General features: G+C 42.2%; 3 protein-coding genes and 1 long non-coding RNA gene across 5 annotated transcripts in view; 3 read left to right on the top strand and 1 right to left on the bottom strand.

Annotated features, from left to right (window-relative positions):
• Positions 1-1,104: 1,104 nt before the first annotated feature.
• Positions 1,105-5,602, top strand: hoxc11a (homeobox C11a). Its single transcript, XM_040193462.2, has 2 exons — positions 1,105-3,323; positions 4,629-5,602. Exons 1-2 carry the CDS (start codon positions 2,597-2,599, stop codon positions 4,859-4,861), a joined length of 960 nt encoding a protein of 319 aa, XP_040049396.2. The 5' UTR covers positions 1,105-2,596; the 3' UTR covers positions 4,862-5,602.
• Positions 5,603-10,317: 4,715 nt separating this feature from the next.
• LOC144388877 (uncharacterized) lies at positions 10,318-15,981 on the bottom strand. The gene is made up of 2 exons (XR_013453139.1): positions 15,849-15,981; positions 10,318-12,119 (listed from the first exon to the last, which is right to left on the bottom strand). It is a non-coding gene; the product is annotated as an uncharacterized LOC144388877 (long non-coding RNA).
• Positions 11,460-23,963, top strand: part of LOC120829400 (homeobox protein Hox-C10a) — a 39,693-nt gene continuing 27,189 nt past the window's right edge. Inside the window, exons 1-2 of one of the 2 annotated variants that reach the window (XR_013453119.1) lie at positions 11,460-12,272; positions 14,092-15,391. Coding sequence is in view for 1 of the 2 variants with exons in the window: in XM_040193461.2 (XP_040049395.2) it covers positions 11,558-12,272; positions 14,095-14,372 (993 nt within the window). In the remaining variant the exon portion in view is untranslated. Of the gene's footprint in view, positions 12,273-14,091; positions 15,392-23,963 lie in introns of those variants that run through there. The other variant, XM_040193461.2, reaches the window with a different exon arrangement.
• hoxc9a (homeobox C9a) lies at positions 16,587-23,939 on the top strand. The gene is made up of 3 exons (XM_078091412.1): positions 16,587-16,730; positions 16,797-22,132; positions 23,135-23,939. Exons 2-3 carry the CDS (start codon positions 21,589-21,591, stop codon positions 23,377-23,379), a joined length of 789 nt encoding a protein of 262 aa, XP_077947538.1. The 5' UTR covers positions 16,587-16,730; positions 16,797-21,588; the 3' UTR covers positions 23,380-23,939.

Raw genomic sequence — 23,963 nt, 5'->3', positions numbered from 1 at the left:
GTTTTTTATTCTAATATCGCATTTTATTATTTATATAATTATCAGATAGTGTTGAAGTTCAGATACATTTTAAATGTCGTATTGCACAACCCTTGTCAATTAGTATTGTGGCGTTTCCGTTTCTACAAATTCAACAAGATTCAAACCAAGTCCTTAAATATTCGATGGAAAATCTTCTGTACTGTTCGAATAGGCAGTGGGATTTTGATGGGCAAATTATTATTATTACGCGGCTTCACAGCCGCGGCATGTGTCGAGCATGTGTCCATACAGGCCCACCCGCTAGAATGTTAAGACAAATATTTCCATAGCTGCGGTCGTTCATCTACCAAAAATGACACCGATAGCTGTTGATTGCAAGTCACAAATACTGCTTGATTTGCTTCAATTAATCGTTAATCCTCACAATAATCTCCAAACACAGAACGTGAAGCTTTTATCGGTTTCCATTTGGGTGCATCTCTCAGATAGACATACAAACATAGTTGCAATGAATGTATTTTGGTTGTCTGTGTGACAATTGTGCCCGACGGTGGTGTTTTTTTTTTAAGTTGCAGAATATCGTTGCCGAAATCCAAATTCCTCTCGTTCTCAAGTTTTATGGTTTTCTATAGAACAAAGGGATTTAGCGTTACTGCAGCCATTCGGAGTTTTATGGTGGACATAGAGAGGATTTTAGTGGTCAAATTCAAGTGCTGTGTCTGGAAAGCTGACTGCTTTCTTTGTACTTGGATGCAGGATGCATCATGTGAGACAACCTTTTGTCTATAAGGGTAGTAAACAAGTTAATGCCAATGCCACCGCCACATTGTTCAAAATATACGCCTGCAATGGAATCTTATTTCCAATGTTGAGGTGTGAGGATATTGCTTGTTTTCACACTTGCTGTTGGATATCACAAAATACCAAAACGTTCCGTTATTCTATTAAGAGATTGTATTAGAACGATTGGACTATTGGACAATAATTCTAGATTATATTGCATCATTTAGAAAAGAAGCCTCTGATCATAAACAATGGGCCATCATATTAATTTTCCCTTGTGATGTTATCAGTTAGTCAATAAAGATTCAAAGACGGCCCTCAACAATATAATTAAAAGTTTACAATGATGCAGGAAAGAACACGCAGGCGCATCTTTTCAAACCACTTGTTTATTACGATCTTTTTTTTTGAAGGACATGTCGCTCTGTTTAACAGATAAATGTCGAAAACAAAACAGCCACATCAGCTTGCACTTGTTTCATTTGAGAGGGATTCATTCATGCCGTTTGGTCAGTGGCCTAAAAGCAGCCGTCATTGCTGCTCTGCCTTGCTCTGAAACGTAGGGACAAACGTTGCCACACATTTACATATAGATTTAGCGTGATCGACAGCGAGTCCCACTAGACCATGTGTCTCAAAATCTCAACTAGAATATTTTCTCTTTAACAGTTTTACACATGGGGTTGTTTTTCTCGTTTTGGTCAATAAGCACGCCAAAGTCAAGAATGCTGAATCCAGCCAAACTTTTGTCTGTGACTATTCCCTCAGGTCAAATTTAACCAGTGGAGGAGATGCGATGTCCCAGGGCTCCACTGGTGTCCCAGTATCTCGAATTAAGCCGTTGTGATCCAAAGTCAAAAGGGAAAATGAGAGTAGAATAATTAAGTTGCATCTATCCTGTTGACCCTAACATCAATTATTGCAACAGTATTGTAGTCGTGCACCATCGAGGAGCGAGCTTTTTTCTCCAGTGAGTGTAATGGATGACGGATTTATATGTTGCACAATAATAGCGAATCATCTACGTTGCTGCTGTTCAATAGTCCGCGTATAGCAGACTCGTCTTGCAACTTTTGTAAGAATAAAAATGGATACAGTTGGGGTTTTTTTTAATTTCACGGCAAGTTCTCCTGCAGACAACCGTCTAAAATGTCCTGTGAGTCTCAGAGATTTGTGGAATAACACGAGTCACGTTGAAGTAAAACGTTGATTAGACTCGTTGCTTCTTACCAGCTGGTGTGTGTACAGAACGATCCCGCGTTCTTAATCCAGGTTATGAACTGTGCGTAAAAAGCTCATTCACAGTAATGCCATTCTATGATTAAAATATAAAATGAACAGCCAGTAGCCTATAACCGTTTCTGATGTGTGTGTCAATTGTCATTTGATTTACAAGAAGACGAATAAAAAAAGAGTAAAAATGTAATAATTGTAACAATACGAATATCGCCTGTTAAATTCAATAACGTCTCTAAAAGTCCTCTATACAGTTTGTGCTATGCAGATTAAAGAAGCCAGTCCATTACCATAAACACACACAGCACATATCTCTCTAAATGTCATAAGGCAGCAAGCAGCAATCTGTTCCTGGTTTTCTTAGTGCGCCTGTGGTGTTGTGATTCGTTTGAACCTTCTCGATCTTACCTAAAGCCAACCACTCCTACACATCCAACTACTCCAAATTGATATATGACAATATCTACTTTCGATCACGTGTCTGCGGGGCGACTTAGACGGATTGCGCGTCATCTCGCCTTCCCAAATTCCACCCTTCTGCTGCAGCACGTATCCAAAACATCTATCTATAGTTCGGAGTACGAGAGAGAGAAAGATGTTTAACTCGGTGAATCTGGGCAACTTCTGCTCCCAGACGCGCAAAGACCGGACATCCGAGTTTGGGGACAGGACAGGCTGCGCTTCCAACATTTATCTCCCCAGCTGCACCTACTACGTCCCCGAGTTTTCCGCCGTCTCCTCGTTTCTTCCACAGGCCCCGTCCCGGCAAATCAGCTACCCTTATTCCACAAATCTGTCTCAAGTGCAGCCGGTACGGGAAGTTTCGTACGGCTTGGACCCTACCAGTAAATGGCACCACAGAAGCAACTATGCGTCGTGCTACTCCGGAGAGGATCTGGTGCATAGGGACTGTCTTCCACCATCCACCATGACAGAAATGCTTATGAAGAACGAGAGTGTGTACAGCCACCACCATCACCACCACAGCCACCCGGGCTCCAATCACCCCTCCGCGGGTTTTTACTCCGGAGTGGGGAAAAACAGCGTCCTTCCGCAAGGTTTCGACCGCTTTTTCGAGACTGCATACTGCAGCAGCACGGACAATCAGTCAGACAGTTGTTTACAAAAGGGCGAGGGGGGAAAGCTGGAAAGCGACTCCCAGCAGCAGCAGCAGCAGCAGCAGCAGCCCGTAGCCTCCGCAGCCGGAGCGCCGGAGCAGGAAAAAGACCCAGAAGATGAGGAGGAACATACAAATTCTGGCTCGTGCACTTCTTCTTCCACAACCACCAAGGACGGCACCGCCAACAAGAGCAGCCACTCGAGTAGGTTTAAAGCTGTAAAATGGGGGAAGGTTAAGGGGACTAGCCCGGTGTTTTGTCGGTCAGATTTTATGTGGAGTTTTATAAGCATTCAAAGGATTTTATTATAACCCTACAAAGCTCTTTCTTGCAACGAGAAGAATTTTTACGATGGGAAAGCGCTTTGAAAAAAAGGGGATGTTATACACAGACGCCTCTATGGTGCGAGTCTGTGAAATGTTTAAGAGAGAGCTATTGTGACAAATGTTAACTTTGATCATGAACTTGCGTTGGGCATTTTAAGGGATTTTCTCGTCGGCCGGGAAGAGTAAAAACCAATTGGGCAGAACATTGCTTTTGGCGTCTTGTGAATTTTCTTTTAGCACCGGGTTTGCACACAAAATACATGCTGCACAGAGTATTACATACTTTACGGTTGAACGCGGTCCTATCTGTCTAGATATCAATATATCTGGAATAGATATCTAGAATATATGCATCCATCCAATAATAGATTAGAACCGTGTCCCACTTTAACAAGTAGTCAGTAAATGAAGCAGCTGCAAATAATCCGAGTGGTTTGCACCGTCCATAATCTATATGAGGAGAATGCATAGGTCTGCAGTTTATGCTATTTCCTCTGTAGCTACAAAAAAAGGTTGAGTCTAACTCCACTTCCATTTTAGCTCTGCTCTCTGTTAGTGGTTTGAATGCAAGCTTGCATTACTATAAACTGTAATATTAAATAAAGTAATGCTGGAGTGACTAAATGCATGTTATTGCAGCACACATGTACATTGCATTAGCCCAACCTGCAGGTACAAGCTAACGGGGGCTACCCCTTTCCCCCAGAAAACAATAAAAAAAAGTATTTCCCTCATCACCTGTTTGATAAGAGGCTATAGGGCCACAGAGGTCTGCATAGGCAGCTGCAAACATGAGCTATGTATTGCAACTCACTGCCAAAAGATTGTGTAAATTGTTTAGCTCCAGAGGAATGTGACGCGCATAATGCGGGTGGCTACTTTTGTTGTTGTATATTTGTAACATATAAACACGTACTTAGAGCATGTAAATTGATATTATTTCCTGCAAGTGATTCGGATATTTAACATGCTTTATGGATGGTTTAACTGATAGCCTCGGCCACTTAGCTTGATGAATGTTGACGGAAATGTTAACGTTCCTAATGCAACTGAAACTGAATTATTAGCATCTAGTCCCGTGGGCTCATCAGCGCAGCTCCTTTGTCTCATTCTTGTATATAGTATTATTGTCAATGCTGGTGACGTTGTTCATTCAAATATATTGCATTTTATTTTTCTTCAGCCACTCCTCGCACGCGGAAGAAGAGGTGTCCATATTCCAAGTTTCAGATTCGGGAGCTGGAGCGGGAGTTCTTCTTCAACGTTTACATCAACAAGGAGAAAAGGCTTCAGCTTTCGCGAATGTTAAACCTCACCGACCGCCAGGTTAAAATTTGGTTTCAGAATAGAAGAATGAAAGAGAAGAAGCTGAGCAGAGATCGCCTGCAGTACTTCTCGGGGAACCCCTTGTTGTGAGCAGGAGAAGGACGTGTCACCATCTCGGTCAGTGACATTGAGGCCTGCTCGCATCTCCTTGAGTTGTGATCATGGGCATAACCGTTTTAAGGAGCCCAGGCGGACAGTGGCGATAGTGGGCCTGCGTGGGATAATGTCGCGGTTTTCGTATTGCCCACGGGCGGCAGTGAATTTCTAGCTGGTCCCCGGTCAGGCCCACACGGTTAAAAATAATCATTTATACCAATGCTGTTCTCGAATATGTCTCTCTATTCATCAAGATTGTCCATTGTGTTCACTCTATCGTTCGTGTAGACATATTTGTTGTTGAAATAAAAACAAACCGTTTAAATCCTATTTGCGCAGACAACGTTTAGCTCTTTCCTCCTGTTCTCTGGTCTATGTACATAGAATGTCATGAATTATTTCTCGACCAGAGCAGAGACAAAGTAAGGCGAATCTCTTCGCCTCTCTACATGTTTTCCTTTGAGAACTGTGACGTCCAATCTATGAAAGTATAACCCCTTGAGTAGCCTATGCAGTGTGCATTGGTGACTGTAAATATGTGTTGAATTTCCTATATCCCGTCCCTGCTGCTATCTTTCACTACACTGCCCATGCAACTTAAACAGCTTTAACGCCAACTAAATTATTTGCTTAACACATTGGTGCTTTGGATCCCAGAGAGTATGAACACATTGTTGGCCTGTGTATTGTTAATATTATATATGAAATAAACACAAACGTATAGGCAAAACTCTACTACCTTGTGCTTTTTCTGCCTCCATTATCCCAATTATTAATAACATATATTATTGACAGCTGCATTGCTCGTTGCATTTGGAGGGTCGTGAGTCAGACCGTTTTTAGAAGCAACTGCTTGTAAATGTGTGTTATAGAACTGTTGGCCTATGAGCCCATCTTTGACTTTATAATGTCCAATCCATTCTGATACACTCGTGGTGGATTTGTTTGTTAGATATTTGGCGATTTTGAGGTTATCACATTCTAAATGATCAGGTTTAAATTTGGGTAAGCGTGTTAAACGAACATAGGGCCCATATCTTAGACATGTAAAGAAAGAGAGTGGAATGATCTTTTAGTGCCCACTAAATGGAATCGCACTCTTGAAGTCTAGACACTGCCATAAAGACAGAGGCACTAAATGGCTATTTTTTTTCCTCTTAATTGCACCGTCTGTTCGGGGGGAATGTTGTGCACTACCGCAGTAAACAGTCAACAAGCAAGACTCGATGTCCGAACGGGTCGAAACAACTTGTCGGTTTCTGTATCTGTAATATCAAACCTGACACCAACCCCCTCTGCAACCAACCGCAACGTCCACATGACTTCTAATCCCAATGTCATTTTGGATAATCTCAGCAAATCATTCTTTTCCCGAGAGATTTTGGTAAAGATTTTAATAAATTCAACTTTTATTTTTTAACGATCGATCTTGTGAAAGAGTGGAATTATAATGTTCCGCATGCTCAGATTCAGGCAAGCATTTTAATAAATTGTTTATTTGTCTGAGCACCAAAACCTCGCCTGTTCCAATCAGCTATCGATACATTATTTTGACTAATGGGCCACTTGAGTAATAACAAAAGATATGGTAAAACACGTTATTATTGTCTTCTCTTATTTCAAAACGTGTGATTAATGTGTGTGTGTGTGTGTGTGTGTGTGTGTGTGTGTGTGTGTGTGTGTGTTCAGCATAAACCTTTACGTTTATTTCGAATGTGTCTTACCAAACATATGCGCATGATGATTGCACGTGTGCATTAACTACAATGTATAATTAAATTTAGTCTTTGAACTTCAATAATGTCAAGGCCTTCACCTTTAACCCGCTGCAATAAAGTGGAATCAGGGAGACACTTTAGCCCGGAAATGTGTGTAGCGGCGGAACGGGCCAATGAGCGTGAGTGGGAACAGAAAGTGGAATGTGTAAAGAGACCAACTTTGACCCTTCGCATTAAACTACAACAGGTAACTTTGCCAGCTTTAGCACGGCCAGTAAATACACTTTATTGACCTTGTTAAATGTATACGCGTTCACACATTTGGTACACAGTGTATACTAGTATTTGTATTTTCTAAAGTCAGAAAATAAGATGTTACGCGCCGCTGTCGCAGTGCGCGTAAAGGGGGACTTTAGTTTGTGGCCGTGGTGAGTTGAGTCCGTCCAGCTTTTGATTCCCGACTTTAGACGTGACTCCTGCTCAGGCTGCAGCGCATGGTTGACAGATATTTTACAGCGCAGTTTATAGTTCTTTATTTAGACCTGAGGGTTTCATTTAAAGTCAGTGTCGGTTTGCTTTCTCCCGGGATAAGCGTTACGTTTTCATACGGATCATATTATTATTTTAGGGAGAAAGGGGAACACTTTTAATCGCATTACACACGCATGTCGCTGCGTTGTCATTTTGTCTTCACGCGTAATTGAGTTCAGGCTCAATCTGCATATGTCCGTGCAAAATGTGGCGGAACAAAAGGTGACGCAAATACTCGTGGAGATCAAGGCTAAAGAAGCGCCTCTCTCGCCACACCCTCCAACCTTGGCCCTGGGAGGGTTTCCAGCACTCAACGTCACTAACGGAGATGTGCAAATGTTGTCTATTAACCACACGGGGGCCAGGAGCCTCCCGGCCCGCGCGCCACTTTGTTTCTTCGAAGGGGTCTTGACAATGTTTCCTGAGATGGATGCCTTGGTGACATCAGAGTATTAGTGATAGATAGACGGCGTCCTCTTTGTGACGTGCTGTGAGACAGAAGTCCGCTGTGCAGGAATGCAGGTCGTGTGTTCGCTTGGTTCAGTGGTTGTGGTGAAGGAAAATGGCGGTGTGTCTGAGGCAAGGCAGCAGGGAGAAATAGGATATAGCCTGGTGCTAATGCAAAAGGAAAATTGATTTATTCAGCCCCGTAAAATCGGAGGAATTGTTTTCAAGAATTTAAATGTTCGATTCGATGCTGTAAAATAGCAATGCCACTTATGTATTGTAAATAAAACCTGGGTATGAACAAATAATGTTTTATCATGGGAAGTATATGGATGTGTGTGTGTGAGTGCATTGAAAGTTCTATTACCATGGACCTTCAAATAACTGAAATTGTATAGAAACATATAGGCAATAATGGAGTAGGTATACTTACAATTTGACATCATTTAAACATGTGTATGCTTGTATATAAAAATAAGCTAAAAAAAATGAAAACACAGTATATTTAGAAAATCTGCGAAGGTCGATAGTATTTTGTAGCATATATATATATATGACAGTAAAAGGTTATTGTGTTTTAATTATGATGTAGTATTCCTGTTTCTCTGCACATTCTAATCACGGGGTTATAGGCTATTGAATGATGTTATACTACAGTGTATCACTCATATCTCAGCACCTTTCCTGTTCTACGGGGCCATAAAACAGTTGGTTGCTGTAAAACGAACTATTGCTGTTCTCCTGCTGCAACCAAATAACTGAACACGCTTGATTTTACATGAGTGCAGAACGCTGCTAATACTTTGTTTTCACAGTTATTTATAGAAAGTTTAAAGGCAGATATTGCGTGCGAGGAGTATCAATAATTAAATAGTTCTAACCATTGCACTTAGATCGCGGTCAGCACTCCAGTTTTTAATTAAGAGCTTACATTATTCTGGCGCCGCACATTTGCTGTTGCGCACAGAGTGGACCGCAGTTTAAAAGAGGACACAAAGCAGAATCTCCTCACGTGGGAAGATATTTCAAAGTGGTTGCCAGGGGCAAATTAGGTGTGTCGCCCCAGTGGCTCCTGATTAGTCCAATAAGGAAACCAGTCACTGGCCCGTCCGTCCCGCAGCATTCAACACCTACCTGTTCGGAACACAATAACAGCCCATGGGTTTGAAATCAATTGGACGGAATTTAGTGGCGAAAGTGCTGGCCGTGGTTTGGACAAGTGTAAAGACTCTGGTAAAATACAGTTGGAGTCAACTTCCTGTGTGCCGGTGTGTGTGTGTGTGTGTGTGCGTGTGTTTGTGTGCGGGTGTGTGGGTCTTTTGTAATCGTGTATAGGCCAGCTCAGGGTAGCTTAAACCTTGACAAGCAACATATGTACAAGTGTGTCGGAGAAGATTATTGGAAGTTTAATGCTAATATAGCGTATCCGTTAAACGTGTTTTTTGTGAGCGCATTATTTGAAGGATACGATGACCTTTGCAGAAAGAAAATCACGAAATACGATGCGATATATCTTTTGCGGAAAAACAGGGTTGCATTTTTTTTTGACAAATAGCAGCAGAGTGCTCAATTTGTTATGGGAGCGGAAAGTTACATGCGCAGTGAGGGCTTTTCTTAATGTTACAATTGCCGTTTTGTTCTTAATTATTATGCCATGCAAATTCAGTAAAGACCCACACTGCACCCTTTTTAAGTGCCGTCTGCACAACTACTTTTTGTGCTCTTCTGAGTTGGAGGTATGCAGGCGTCTGAATTTGTCTTGAAGTAGTTTTTTTGTGTGTCAGCGCTGTCCGTTTGTGAGGTGAGCTGGTGTGGTTGTTAAAGTGTCCATTCATAACACAAGACGAGTGTGGATCGAGGAAAGTTGGAGTGTGGTGAGACCATCCTTAATAATTCGGTCCTCTTGGCTGAGAAACTACATTAAAATGTAACACGTTCAGGAACCACATATAAGGGTGCAGGGTTTATAGTTTATATTTATAAGGGATTCATGAGTCAGGTTGTCCACGCAAAAAAAACACAACACAAGAAATGAAGATGCTAAACTTTCATAGGTGTAACTGGTCCTATTTCTTTTATAAATGTTCGGGATGTAGAAGGACCAGAAATACACTGTGTACTGGTTGTTATGTGTATTATGTGTACTGGTTATTATGAAAATGTATTTGACTCACATGCAGGGCATCACGTGCAAATAAATGTATTGTCTCGTCTTGAAACACTGTACGCATGCAAAGCCAGACAAAAAACCCCACATGTGTAACACATGCCTGTCTTACCCTTGCCTTTGAAAATGATTCTGAACTGAAAAAAACAAAAGGAGGTGCACAATTCGCACAAACCAAACTACAGGACGCGAGCAAACCCGCGTAGCATAATTTCCACGAACAATCTTTCAACTAAACTGTTGCCATCAATATGAGCATCTGGAGTCGTGTTTGTTGGTCTGTGATAGTGTTCACAACGCTGATGAGACGTAGTTTTGTTGCAGCTCCTGTAGGCACGCAGCATTTTTGAATCACCGCTTCGTGGCCTTTTTCACATCCAGAAAATAATGAATTACAGTTTTACAAGCTCCATGTTTTTTTAATGGAATAATTGTGATTTTTTTTAACTTCGGCACGGAATAGCGCCTCGTGAACGTTTGGGAGAAACGTGTTTATAGTGTTTAGAACAATTGCGGGTTTGTTAGGAAAATATGTCCGAAGGCTGAGCCAAGCACGTCAGACGCACAAAACAACACAACACACAGAGTGAAGAAAACAGGGATTTCCCACAAAAATATGGGCTACATTTTAATTTGCTAAAATTCACACACAATGTACACAAAAAGAAACAGATTATCAATCTACCACGTGTGCAAATAAGACTTTGAACGGTTCGCCTCCACTTATAGATAACGTGTATCTGCACAAATACGTTCATTTTAATGAGAGACACACTTAATTCACACAGCAGTTCTTCTGACCCGCAGGCTGAGAATTAAATATGAACAAAAACGAGAACATCTATTACACTCTTAATTTCAGATAACATATCGAGAGCACCAACAGAAATGAAAGAAACAGCATCATTGACGTCATTCTGCATAAGATACCAATAATACATTTCCATAGCGAACCAATCCCATGGTCAAGATACTATTTATGTCTGCCAATTCAAGAAGAAACCCATTTTGACGGCCAAACGCGACTGTATGAGTTAAATTGATTAAATTATATATTTGCTTTTGGAAAAAAAATGGTATAATTCAGTGTGGTAAAGTCCTTTAAAGACAAATCTAAATGGATACAAAAAAAAGGTTTTCGTAATGTTTGAAATGTGTTTCTGAAAATCGGCAGCAGGTCACCTCATTTACGCGAATGTTTAAACCTCTCTGCAATTAACGATTTTAAATGTAGACATTTTAAGTGTTTTGATAACACACCTGCGAATATCTTACTTTCCCCAAATCGATGGCAACAACAAAGCAAATCGACGAAACAAACAAAATGAACACACACACACACGCAAAAGCAACTCTTGGAATGCTTGTCCTCCGCAGCGCCGGACTAAAGGGACATTACACGTTGCCCCAATTCATTTCCTTTCAAATTTCTAAAGTTCAGGACTGAAACTAAATCGGAATATTTAGAAAGGCACCTAATAGCTGCCACAAAGATCTTGCTGCAGCCGCCTCCCTTTGTTCGCCCTGCTGCGGCCCTCCTGTCCTAACCGGTATTTGAGCGCTAGATGGCGCTCCTGCTCTACCAAAAAGACTCCAGGTTCCCCAACTTGACCGTGCTGACGTCACCTCAGTCTGGAGCATCAAGGCCACTTTCACGCTGCTATTGGTCTGAAAATCACATGACATGTCTCCCCGCATCCATAATTATGTTGCTGATATTTTTCACCCCCTCCAAAAGATGTCAGCATCCTACTGTCGTTATTCTCTCGGATAAATCCCGCATAGTTCAGAGCGGTGCAACTCACCAGTCGATCACTGTGTTGCCAAATGCAAAAAAAAAAAATGTCATGTCCGAATAATATAGCGCCCGGTAAATTCCTGATGGATTCTTTAACGGGAGGATCATCTTCCTTCAGGGCCGAGGGTTATTCCAACAACCCCGGGATGTATAGCCACGCGGCTGCAGAGTACGGATATTCAATGATGAGGAACATTGGGAAGGTAGGACCAGCTTCACTCTCGAAAGGAGACCAGGTTGCTCCGGGCGGTGTTCCGCTCAGCGGCTTCCTGGATGCGCCCTACCTGTCGGCCGCATGGACACCGGGCTCCAAAACCAGTGGGGAGGAACAACCTGTTGCCCAGTGTTTACAACCCTGCTCGTTTCCAGCGGGCAACGTCAAAGAGGAGGCGTTTTGTTGCCTCTATCAGGATGACAGCAATAAGGGGAAGCAGACAACAGAGTCGGCCACTTACATCCGGCTCGGGGACAATAGCTGCCGGCCCGAGCGCAGCGCCTCGTCCAGAGACTGTTTCCAGGTGTACAACGAGAGGCCGCAGCAGGACGACGAGCAGTTCCCCTCCGGCTTCTCTCTGACCCACTTGGAGACATCTGTTGAATCAGCATCAAAATCGGCAATAAGTTGCAATACATTGGCACAGGGAAGAACGAGGGAGCGTTCAAAGACAGATGAGAGTCAGAAAAGAAAGGAAGAGAAGGCCAAGAGTGACAGCTGTTCAGATAACTCGGACGGGCAATTAAAAGGTAGACGACTACTTTACACCCTCCTCCTTTTCCCTGACACACACACACACACACACACACACACACACACACACACACACACACACACACCCTTACCCCCCCCCCCCCCCCCCCCCACACGGCCCTCACCCACTCTCAGAAGAATGCACACTAAAATACACACAGGAAACGTGCGGACTTCCACATGTGCATTTCTTCTGTCTGTACCGTGTGTGTTGTGCCACGACCCAATAATGCGGACCCGTGTTTGATCGCAGTCACAACTCTGTCAAACGGTGTGTGAACATTTGCCAGCCTCTCTTAGCGGGTTGTGGTGCTCCTGGCATTTAACACCTTTTGCATTAATACGAGAATGGCAGTTATCGTTTAAATAAACGCTCTCACACACATACAACACACACACACACACACACACACACACACACACACACACACACACACACACACACACACACACACACACACACACTGGCACACGCATAAACAAACAACCACTTCAATCTCTTCCTCTCAAAGGGATTTGCATTGTCATTTGCGTTGCATGCGACGTAACCCAAAGGTGTATTTATCCTCCATAGAATTCCAGAGCTTTGATTAAAAACTGAAGTTTGTACTAAAACCCGTGGCTACTATTATATATTTTTTCCACTAACACTAAAACACCTTTCTCCATCGATGTAACGATAATTCAAGATTTCGTTTTTTTAATAACATATTGTTGTTGGTCACAGTTCACGTCTCAGATCAGCATTAATTGCCACATATTTTACACATAGGAATTTGACTTGGTGCATTGGTGCGATATAAGAATACAATGCAAGAATACAGTTCGTATTTGCCTGTTTGCTAACAGTGGCAGCTTGGTAAGAATTAATCGAATTTGTTTTTTGACATTGATAAAAGCAAAAATATGCATAATTTATAAATTAGCATTTTGTAACGAATTTTGATAATGTTCTAAATACGCACACATCGTGTGATACATATATGTTGATAGAATGATGCGCCGTAGGGCACACATCTGATATCATTGCGGTTTGTCTGTAGCTCTTTAAAAAATGAGTTTCCGTTTTCTGCGTTATTTATGGATTTAGCTTCTTAAATGACGACCAACAAGTTCATTTCATTTCATTTTAATTTAATTAGAGGATATAGACAGTGTGTTAGCGTGTGTGAGTGTGTGCACATTGCACACGCTTGTAATCCCACATTACTGAATTAAGTGTAATGATTAAACGTGGGCCCGAGTGTTCGCATTAGGGTAATTATGACTGTAACCTGCATGATGTACGCATGTGTACGCGTTGGCATGCGCAGAAAAGAGGCGTTATTCCCTAGAGTCTGTAACCTAATCAAGAAATTACCCGAATGCGCAGCAGCGTAATTTTCCCTGCTAACATGCCGTATTTTTTTGTATATACTTATTTTTAAATTCGCTGTGATGCTACGGAGACTTCCATCCGGAGGAATCTCCAAATACATGATTTGGCTGCAGTGCTAATAATGTTTTATGAGAGTCTGAGGGCCAACTCGGACAACAGAAGTGCTTACACATCGGATCTTATTATAGCCCTGAAAGACGTTTGCAAGCAGCATACAATGTGGTCAAAAGTGGGATGTTCTTTCATTTGTCCCGGATATTCCACGCCGGGTTAATCAGTTTCTTCCCCTGTTTGATGCAGACGGCCGCTGCATGCAGGATATGGGCGTGTTTAGCATCGGGTCTATCGATAAGGATTATGAAGCTGCTTATGATCTCTGCACAAAATGGATCCTGATCCTGCCACCGTTGCTCATTGGTGTCTTTTTCTTGCTCCAGTAGATGATTTATCCGAGGAAAAGACCACGGGAAGCTGGTTGAAAGCCAAAAGCGGAAGGAAAAAGCGCTGTCCCTACACAAAGCACCAGACGTTGGAGCTGGAGAAGGAGTTCTTGTTCAACATGTATCTGTCTCGGGAGCGCCGCCTGGAGATCAGTCGGAGTATCAACCTGACCGACAGACAGGTCAAGATCTGGTTCCAAAACAGACGCATGAAGCTCAAGAAGCTCAACAGGGAGAGCCGAGGCAGGGCGCACAGTGCAGTATATAACTATTCTTAAAGACAATTCCAGCAGACTTTCACACACATGCACATACATATGCATACATGCATACATACATGCATGCATTAATACATACATGCATACATACATGCATACACGCACCCACATGCATAGACATGATAGACAGACAGAGAAGCACGTGTCATCTCATAATGTGTTGAATTGTCATTTATAAAAATGCTCTTTGTGCAAGCCACACACACACACACACACACACACACACACACACACACACACACACACACACACACACACACACACACGCACGTCATGTCTGCCCACCGGCAGACTTTAGTTCCAGAACAACGCTTGCTGGAGGAGCATTGGGACATCGTGATGCTATTACCTTGAACTGACAACTGTGAAGCAAACGAAAAGAGGAGGATGTTTTGCCACTATTGCAGCCTTTTCGTTGGTATCCGTTGCTGTGGCATATTCGTAACGTGTTCCCATGACAATATCAAGCCACGTCATCGCAAATGAGACCAAAACAATGAAGTAGTAGTACACGGAAAGGCATTACCAACTTTGTCCTTCCTCTAGAATAGTGGTGCAAATGAGAGGGAGGGAAAGACACACCGCGGATGAGAGAAGTAGATCATGGCAGTTTTAATAGAAGTGAGAGACCATAACGTTGATTTAAATATTATCCAGGTGACCACAGTAAGTCAAGGTCATAAAATTCTAATGTCAGGTTCGCCCTGAAAACGTTGGGGGTGGATTTTATGATCTGCAAATATAATGTGCTGCAGCAGTAAAGATGCGTTTAAAGGTGTGTGTGTGTGTGGAGGGGGGCTAATCCATCGCAGAGCCTGCAATGTGCGGGCTCCACCGGAGGCGCCGAGCTGGAAGGAACAACAGCTTCCACCCGGCAAAATGGAGCTTCGCGAGAGCAGGAGATAAGAAAGATGGTGGATAAAAGAGGGACGGCGACCACGACGGCGGCGTGAACAATAATAACAACACGCATCGTGGTAAACACGTGGACAACGGAACGGAGCAGGAAGCAAGGAAAGGTAGGGCTCCGATTTTACGTCGTATCGTTATTTCCTGTTCGGGGAGAATCTGCAGCATGTGTCACGGGGAGCTGGCGTGACAGTTCTCGTGGCACGCAAGGTGCACGTCTGCACACGCCGATAGTTGATCAGTTGTGAATCAGTCAGCGCTGCGCGGATTTTCTGTTTGCGCTGTCACGATAATCAAAATGCTAGTTGCTGATTATTTTCCTGTTTTTTTTCTCGCGTTGCTGACTTTTTCCCTGACGATTTGCTTATTTAGAACGGATGAATAAATTGCTGTGCTGTGTTTTACTGCTACAATATACTGCTATTATGGATGTACACTATTATAATAAGGCTGACACATTATTATTTTATGAACAAAGCCAGGTCGGGTTCTACAAGTTGTTTTTTTCACGCAGGTTTTTTTTAGCTGCGTCTCATGTCGCGTTTTATTGTGTCGGTATATACTCGCCTTTTTTGTCTTTGTGGTGAGAAGTATTACTCCTCTCTTGGTTTTTCCTATCCATGGAGTTTAACCCGTTTGCGTGAAGCTGAAGCGTGGTTTAGGTAGTTTCATGTTGTTGGGGTTGGCTTCCTGGCTCGGCAACAAGAAACTGCCTTGATTACGTCAGTTCGTCTTCATCAAGGGCACAATTTCCGCTGAATTACCCCCTATAGTCACCTAGGTCTCCCCGCAAATGGCATTGTAAATGAACTGAGCTGCAATACCTTGGACAGAGACGTTTTCTTTCTTTGCTGTTTTTTTTGTGGTGGGCTGTAAAACCTTCTGAGGTTCTCAGGAGGAGAATGGGTTGTAAACAACGTGGGGTAAATTTTAGACTGCGTTATACTGCATCTGTCATCACCGACTGTCTGCTTAGGTTTTGTGGTTTCAGCTTCTTTATGATCACCTAAATCTAGACAGATGGATTGATACCAGTGGATATATGTCACACATTTGAATCATTCATTCATCCGACGAATGAACCTGGTTCTAACAGGGAATACATGCGTATTGCCATTTCCATAATGTGAAGTCTGGCTCCTGTAAATGCTAATACACGCCTTGAAATTCAAATTATTCCGTTCAATCACATTCTCAAATGTCTCTCAATAGTGTTAAACTGAGTGATGGCCCAACATAGACGTGGCCTCAAATAATTCTGACGTTGGACACACACATGAGAACGATTTCACATCAACTTTTTCCAAAGAAAATGTCAGTGAAACTCATGCAAATCATATTTTTGTGCATTAAAGAACGTCACTCTTACATTTAATGCTTTTCTTGTTCGTAGTAAACAGTTGGGATAACTTCAACTTCGATAATGCCAAATTATTTGAGTTGTTGTTAGTTCGAAACGATAGCACGCCAAACATCCTGATTTGATTATTGCTGCGTATAAACTCGGCCTTTAAGGCAAAAAGTAAGGATAAAGAGTTTGCCTGTTGTCTGTTGTGCTTATCTGATGTACCCCCCCCCCCCCCCCCCCCCTGCAACTGGAAGAGACAGTCTGGAATCCAAAGTCATTTTCATTCAGCTCACTGAATGAGTGTCTCTCTTGGAATGCATCACTGACAAAGACTTTACAGCGCTGGAAACAGCCCTGAGAGCTGCACAGATTTACCCTAAAACCAGATACACATGAAGCATATTTCACTTTGTGGTGGAGCACAGGAAGTGAACGCTAAAGCTTCCTTGGGACAGGCCGAGATGTGTTACTCCCGCTGGCATGATCTGATAAAAGTCAAATATGGTTACGGGTTTTCCTTTTCTTTTTTTCCATTTTCAAATGTGTGAAATGTGTACGGAAATGTTATCATTGTGCTTTATTCATAACACGTTCAAGATGAAGGTAGGCTTGAATTCAGGAGACTATTGCTTTTTTTACTTGAAAATTCTTTCCTCTTTTATTATTTGGAATATTGCTGATAGATAAAACTGAATTCATAATTTAGCTTTTTTATGTTAATTAAATGGGAACATTTCGTATCTGCATTGTAAACTCAGTTGTATACTCGGGGACGACATTTCCGCTACAGAAATATAACTTACGTGGGTTTTCTTACATTGTCATCCCAACTTAATTACTTCACATTTTTTAACTCTAAAAAATCTAAGGATACAATATGTAGCTTAACTTTGATATCGATGCTCCTGTTTAGCTAATACGGCCTTTTTGGTCACAAAGTAACTTTTGGCTATGTGGTATTTGCTCATAAATGGGTCGTTATGGATATAATATCATGCTCTTTGAAATCACCGTGCACAATTTAAGCGTCCAAATGTTGTGTAGATAACCACCATTCATGAAGGAAATGATACAGGCTTTCATGAAGGCACACTTCTTGAGTGCTAAGACCTTTTCTGAAAGAAAATGCAAATGTATACTTATCTTCATAAAACACAATGTACCTTAGACCTGATATTTTACACTAACCGACACACAAAAAGCGAGCCGTGTTTCAACAAATAACTTAAATCGTTCGTTGTTTATTCATCCACACAGAAATGAGGAAAACTCTCACGTGAAGTGAAAATGGATGAGGGATGGATGATGGATAATCATTAATTGCATGGGGGAGGAGGGGGGGTTGTCTTGATAGCAGCCTGTAGAGTCCGGTGCTTCTGCTTGATGGTTTAATAGTAGAAACCTGCAGCCAGGTTACTCTTTGTCATGATCTCACAGTCACACATTCACGAAGATGCACTTGCACCACATTTATGATCTTCATTGAATTGAAGCGTCCCTGTTCAATAGTATCCTTTTCTGCATTTCTACCCTGAACTCCATTAGAAGCTTGATTAAAGTGATCTGCAAATGGAGGATTTAAGGCGTGGGACCTTTAACACTTTCTTTTCGACTATTTCAAATGAACGTGTAGCCTCGCTGCACTGCGGCGCCGCGATGCGCTCTGACTGCGGGCTGTTTACGTCTGTTAGCGTCCACTTGAAGTGTTGCGGGTGAAAGCAGTGTGTCCATGTCGCCTGTACTACAAACAATTACTTGCAACATCGTCCCCCTTAGTGAAGCTGTGGACATGTGGACGTTCCCTTATATGGGTCTGTCTTCTGAGTTTTCTGAAGCGTCATTTAATTTAATAATTAGAAAACTGAGTCGTGTGTCTGAGAAATGTTAGAGGCATGCGGGCTTTCACTGGGGCGGAACCCTCACGTTCAGGCATTGTTAGCATCATTCACTTGTTATACATTTCTTCATATGCACCCAGACGATATTAAGAAATACAGTACCTCCCTTTTAGGTGAAAATACAAAGTATTCATATTATCGTGTTGTGCAGACGGCTACGCCTGATTGTTTTAATAAAATGGACTTGACCAACATCCCGTTCAAGAGCAGACAATCACCCGTCTCCTTCTAATCTGGTATTTCTGCTTTACTTATCAATGCATAGTATTTCCATTCATGGTGATACTGAATCATCAAAATGAAAGAGAGAAATCCTCACCTTTTTGGTTTGCTGTTGCAGGCTCTGTTTTCAAAACGTTAAGGAACAAGTGAAAAGGTTTTCAGTAAGAGGAGGCTCGCGGTGCAATAAAGAGGTATTTGTGAGACGGTAACGTTTATCTTTTATCCAACTCCACTTGTCTTCAGTAAGAACCACGGTAAATAGTGAAATAGCTGGAATAACAACCAACAAAGGATTATTTTAGCATACATTGTTGTTTTTTTATTGTAGAACAACAAACATAGATTAAATGGACAACAAAAACTCCCTCTCACTCTCACTCGCTGTCACACACGCAGGTTCACGCACAAACAAGTGCACCGAAACATAAGGGCGTATCCAGATAAAATGAGGCTAAAACATGGTACATATATGAAATATATACACCCCATAAATGTTTGCATAAATACATTGTGTACCATTTGTATGTGCGACATGTATTTATATTTGACCATGGTAATAAATAGCAACGAGCCGATTTTGCTTAATTAGCAGCCCAAGAATATGCAGAATTCGACCTTCAACTCGGACAAAACTTTAAGACTGCGGCAAATTGATTAAAACGACTGAATTACGGTGAGCATGTGGGGAAATGTTTGACTCACCGCAGACACACGCATCCATCAGCTCACCAGGACGCCGTTTGGCGTTATCTGGGTTAAGGTCTGACGTCTGGCCTTTTAAATTTCATGGTTGAAGCTGAACTCAGCCATGAATAACATCGCACTTCCCAAAGCGTGCTAATTACAGTTGTGCCCCATGGAGTCAAATATTAAGTATTATATCAGTAATTCTCCAAGCGTATTAATTTATTTGAATTGGAGTAGTCGATTTATAAGTGACGTCATTGGACGAACCAAGACTTTTCTATTTCCCAATGCACAGCAGGCGTCATTGTCACTCATAAATTAGGATTTATTTTAAAGTGCGGCCCCTGGTTAAACTCGATTTGTTCATCTGGTTAGAGATTTGTTATGGATGGAACGCAGTGCACCTATATTTAGTTAATTCAAGCAAAAAGGGCGGTTTGTTTGGCTAATTGATAAGCCTTATATTTAGCTTCCTCGTGTTACAGTTTACAATAGTTCAATACCCCTTTTTCTTCAACTCACTAGTTTTTAAGATTAGATTAGATTAGATTCAACTTTATTGTCATTGCACAGGGTACAAGTACTGAGGCAACGAAATGCAGTTTAACATCCAACCAGAAGTGCAAAGTAGCAAAAAAGTGCAGAGTTTGTGCATATGTAAAGTGTAATAAGTGAATAAATAGATATGTACAGTGCTCTCACATAAAACCCCTTTTCAAACATCAAAACGGCAATTACGCACATTATCATACAAAGTCACACAAAAAATAGCCCACAACATATCAAAAACATGCATCCTTTCACATATTATTAAAAACCACCCGAGTTACATCAATTTATCTCCATAATGTTCAAATACTCCAGCACTAAAGTCACCACGTCACAAATGGTGCAACTTTAAAGATGTATTACTGTTTCAAGCCACGTTGTTATAGGCCTTATCCATTTTGCACATGTGCATTCAACTGTCAGTATTTATGTGTCGGTCTAATTTGTGTTCCCCGCTGACTTCTTCACTCACATGATTATTCGTACATTGGTAATCTATCATTTGCTGCGTCGCTGCAACCAGTGCAGAAGTGTAACACAACCTTCTAACTGACAAATATATCGTTGGGCAAACGGTAAACTTTTGCCACGAGAACCCACAGTCCTGCAATGAAATACTGTAACGAACCCTTTCTGCCCTCTGAAGACTTCTCTTTCCTGTCTTCGGGGTTTTATGTGTAATGTGAATTGTTTTACATGCATAAAGTGGTGGTGGTTTTTATGTGGAGCTTGCACCCCAGATGCAGTCTTATTAACGACACGTTTATGAACAATCAAATGGTCCTCGTTAAAATTTATAGATGTGCATAAAAACATGGACGGTCACTAGCCGAGAATAACCCACTCCAGTGGGCTACTTGTCAAGAATCTGAATCCCATCCTCTCGTATCTTCGTAAATGCTATAGGATATGGTATCACGTCCTCGTTAAAAAGACGCAAATTGAATTGTTGATGTATCGTTCATACCACATTTTGACTCCGCCGCTGGTCCGACTAGTGCGACCTAAATGTACCTCGTGTGACGGCCTCTCTTTCTATCAGCAAATTAACAGAATTCTGAGGAAGTTCTAAAATCCTTCACTTTATCAAACGTGCTGCTGCTGCTGCTTCTATAAAGATAGAAATACTCCAACGATTCAATAAACACTTTGATTGCTGCGATACTACCCATCTCAATAACACGGAGCTTTTGCCAGACAGAGATTAATTACATCATAAAATAGTGCGCAGCTCGGTTATGGATCTAAAGTGCGCAGGTCAGTACTGCGGCAAAATGAAGATCCGCTGTCACAAAGGCGGGTTTTCTGCATTAACAAAGATATTTGCCGAATTTACCTCTAATATGTACCGGTGAAAAATCAAAAGAGCACATTCGTTAATCCCATTTATGTGCATTAAGATCCCAGGATAAGTGGCGCATTGATCCACTGTACAATTTGTGCGGGGGTAAATATAATCACGTGTCGTCGAGTCAGCCAATAGCAGCCAGGGAAGCGTTGAGAAATAATTACCTGCCTTGATTGTTCTATGGCTCGACAAAAAAGTACACATACACGCCATATAATAATCGGATGCATGTAAAAGAGTCGGGGAGGCTTCGACATGTCGACCACGGGTCCCATAAGTAATTATTATGTGGACTCTTTGATCAACCATGAAAACGAAGACGTCCTCGCCGCCGCTCGCTTTTCGGCTCCCGGTTCGCACTCCGCCGGCGCTCGTGCGACGTCCTTAGTACCGGAGTGCGGCGACTACCCTTCCTGCAGCTTCGCGCCCAAGCCACCCGTCTTCTCCACCTCCTGGACCCCCGTGCACTCCCAGCCGTCAGTGGTTTACCACCCCTACAGTCACCAACCTCACTTAGGCACAGACTCGAGGTATATGCGGTCGTGGCTGGAGCCCATTTCAGGCGCCGTGCCTTTCCATGGCTACCCGGGGAACGGCAGGCACTACGGGCTGAAGCCCGACGCCTTTCAGGAGCACAGAGCCGCAGAGTGCCTCGGCTCCGGCGGACGGACGTACACGGATTACCTGTACTGCTCGTCCACTGACATGCGAGACAAGATGCAGCAGAGTCTCCCTTCTCCCGAGTCGGAGCTCCTGGCTACAGGGAAACATAAAGAGGAGAAGCCGGAGCTAGATCCCAGTAAGTCTTTTACACCCGGGTGGGAGTTTTCTTTAGGGGCTGTGTAAGACTACTTCTGATCAGAGGCATTTCAACGTCCCGTTATAAAGTAAAAATGATAAGCTGTTTCATCCTCCTTTTTTCTGCCCAGCCCATAGTCGCCTCTGCTGAGGGGAAAGCTTTGGGAACCATAAAAGACAAACGCTACTAGGCTAATATTGGGGCTATAAAAGCAGACGGGGTTGTAAACATGGACTCGAAACTACAAGAGGACGTTGAATTTGGAAGTACGGTGCATCGTCTTAAAACGTGTAATGACCCTTTTTTCTAAGGAGAATAACTTAAACCGACATATGAAATAATCCTATTCATCAGTAAATGCTTTATGGTGCATTTTTACGACCATATTTTTGACCCGGTGCCATTACACGAGGCACATGCAGCCCGATAAACTGACTTTCAGTTGTGTTTTGATTTTCTTATGTAGGTCTGTCTTATGAGGAAAAGCCACATTCATGATTGATTGGAGTGGTAATATAACTTAACTATAACATTATTAACGCACACACAATAATGAGAGGATGGTATATGCATGCAGTTACATGAAAAGTTGCTCTCCTCTCTGGGTCCAAAACAAATTCTCATGACTCTTTGAGACAACTTGAGGAATGTAGGAACATACTGGAGGACTTTCTCCACGGACCTGTAAAGGCTTGAACCACGGGCCACTTTATGGGCCAATAAAGTGAATAAGCGCATAGAGTATTTTACGACGGTGTTACTCACAAGTCAAGGGGACAAGGAAGCAAATCAGTGTAGGGTTGGATAGTCTGAGCCTGAGGATCATTCCTCAAAATGTTTTTGCTTATCTTAAACACCAAAACCTGTATTCTGGTTGTCAATTGTGATGCTAAATCCTTAACACGTAATCGTCAATAGCCACTGTTTCAGTGTTGAAAACTGCATCACCCCGTCATGTTTTCTCTCTATTATTATTATTATTTTGATGCGCTTTGCTTGCAGACAACCCGGTGGCGAATTGGATACACGCCCGCTCCACGAGGAAGAAGCGATGCCCGTACACAAAGTACCAGACTCTCGAGTTGGAAAAGGAGTTTTTGTTCAATATGTACCTCACGAGAGACCGCCGATTCGAGGTCGCGAGGGTCCTGAATCTGACTGAGAGGCAGGTCAAAATCTGGTTTCAGAACCGGCGAATGAAGATGAAGAAAATGAACAAAGAAAAGAACGACAGCAAAGAACATTAATGAGGTGTGCAGTCACACAACAACCATGCTAACTTGTTAAATGGACAGCACAGATGTACCAAACACACGACGACCCCCCCCCCCCCCCCCCCACCCCCCTCTTCATAATTGTCACTTTGTTGGATTTGTATTAACCTTAACTTTGAGACTAATGCTGATTTTCATTTTCCAGTGCAAATTTAAGTAGCCATAGTATAAGAAAAATTACATTCTGCGTTTACTTCGAAATACCTTGATGTTTTTTTTTTAAAAAGAGAAACCATTCAAGTGCAGTTTGGACACGTTAAAACTGTCTGAAGAAAGAGAATACTTGAATTCTTGAATTTTACAAACTCATAATTTATGATGTGAATTGTTTCTTTCATTTGTATTCCGTATACGTTGATGTGCAGGTGTGGTATTTTGTACAGAAAAAGAACATCTGCTACCGGACGTGTGTGTCTGTCTGTATTTTTGTGATAATTGTTACTGTATTTGTGCATCTCTTTTTCGATTGTAACCTACGAGTTTAACTATACATTGTAGATATAGACCTCTGCAAATATAAATATAATCACTAAGTGCTTGTATGCTGTGTTCATTGT

This window comes from Gasterosteus aculeatus, chromosome 2 (assembly GCF_964276395.1).
Source record: "Gasterosteus aculeatus chromosome 2, fGasAcu3.hap1.1, whole genome shotgun sequence".
NCBI classification, from domain to species: Eukaryota; Metazoa; Chordata; class Actinopteri; order Perciformes; family Gasterosteidae; genus Gasterosteus; species Gasterosteus aculeatus.
Note: the sequence above shows the minus strand (reverse complement) of the source record. Positions and strands in the feature narration are given on the sequence as shown.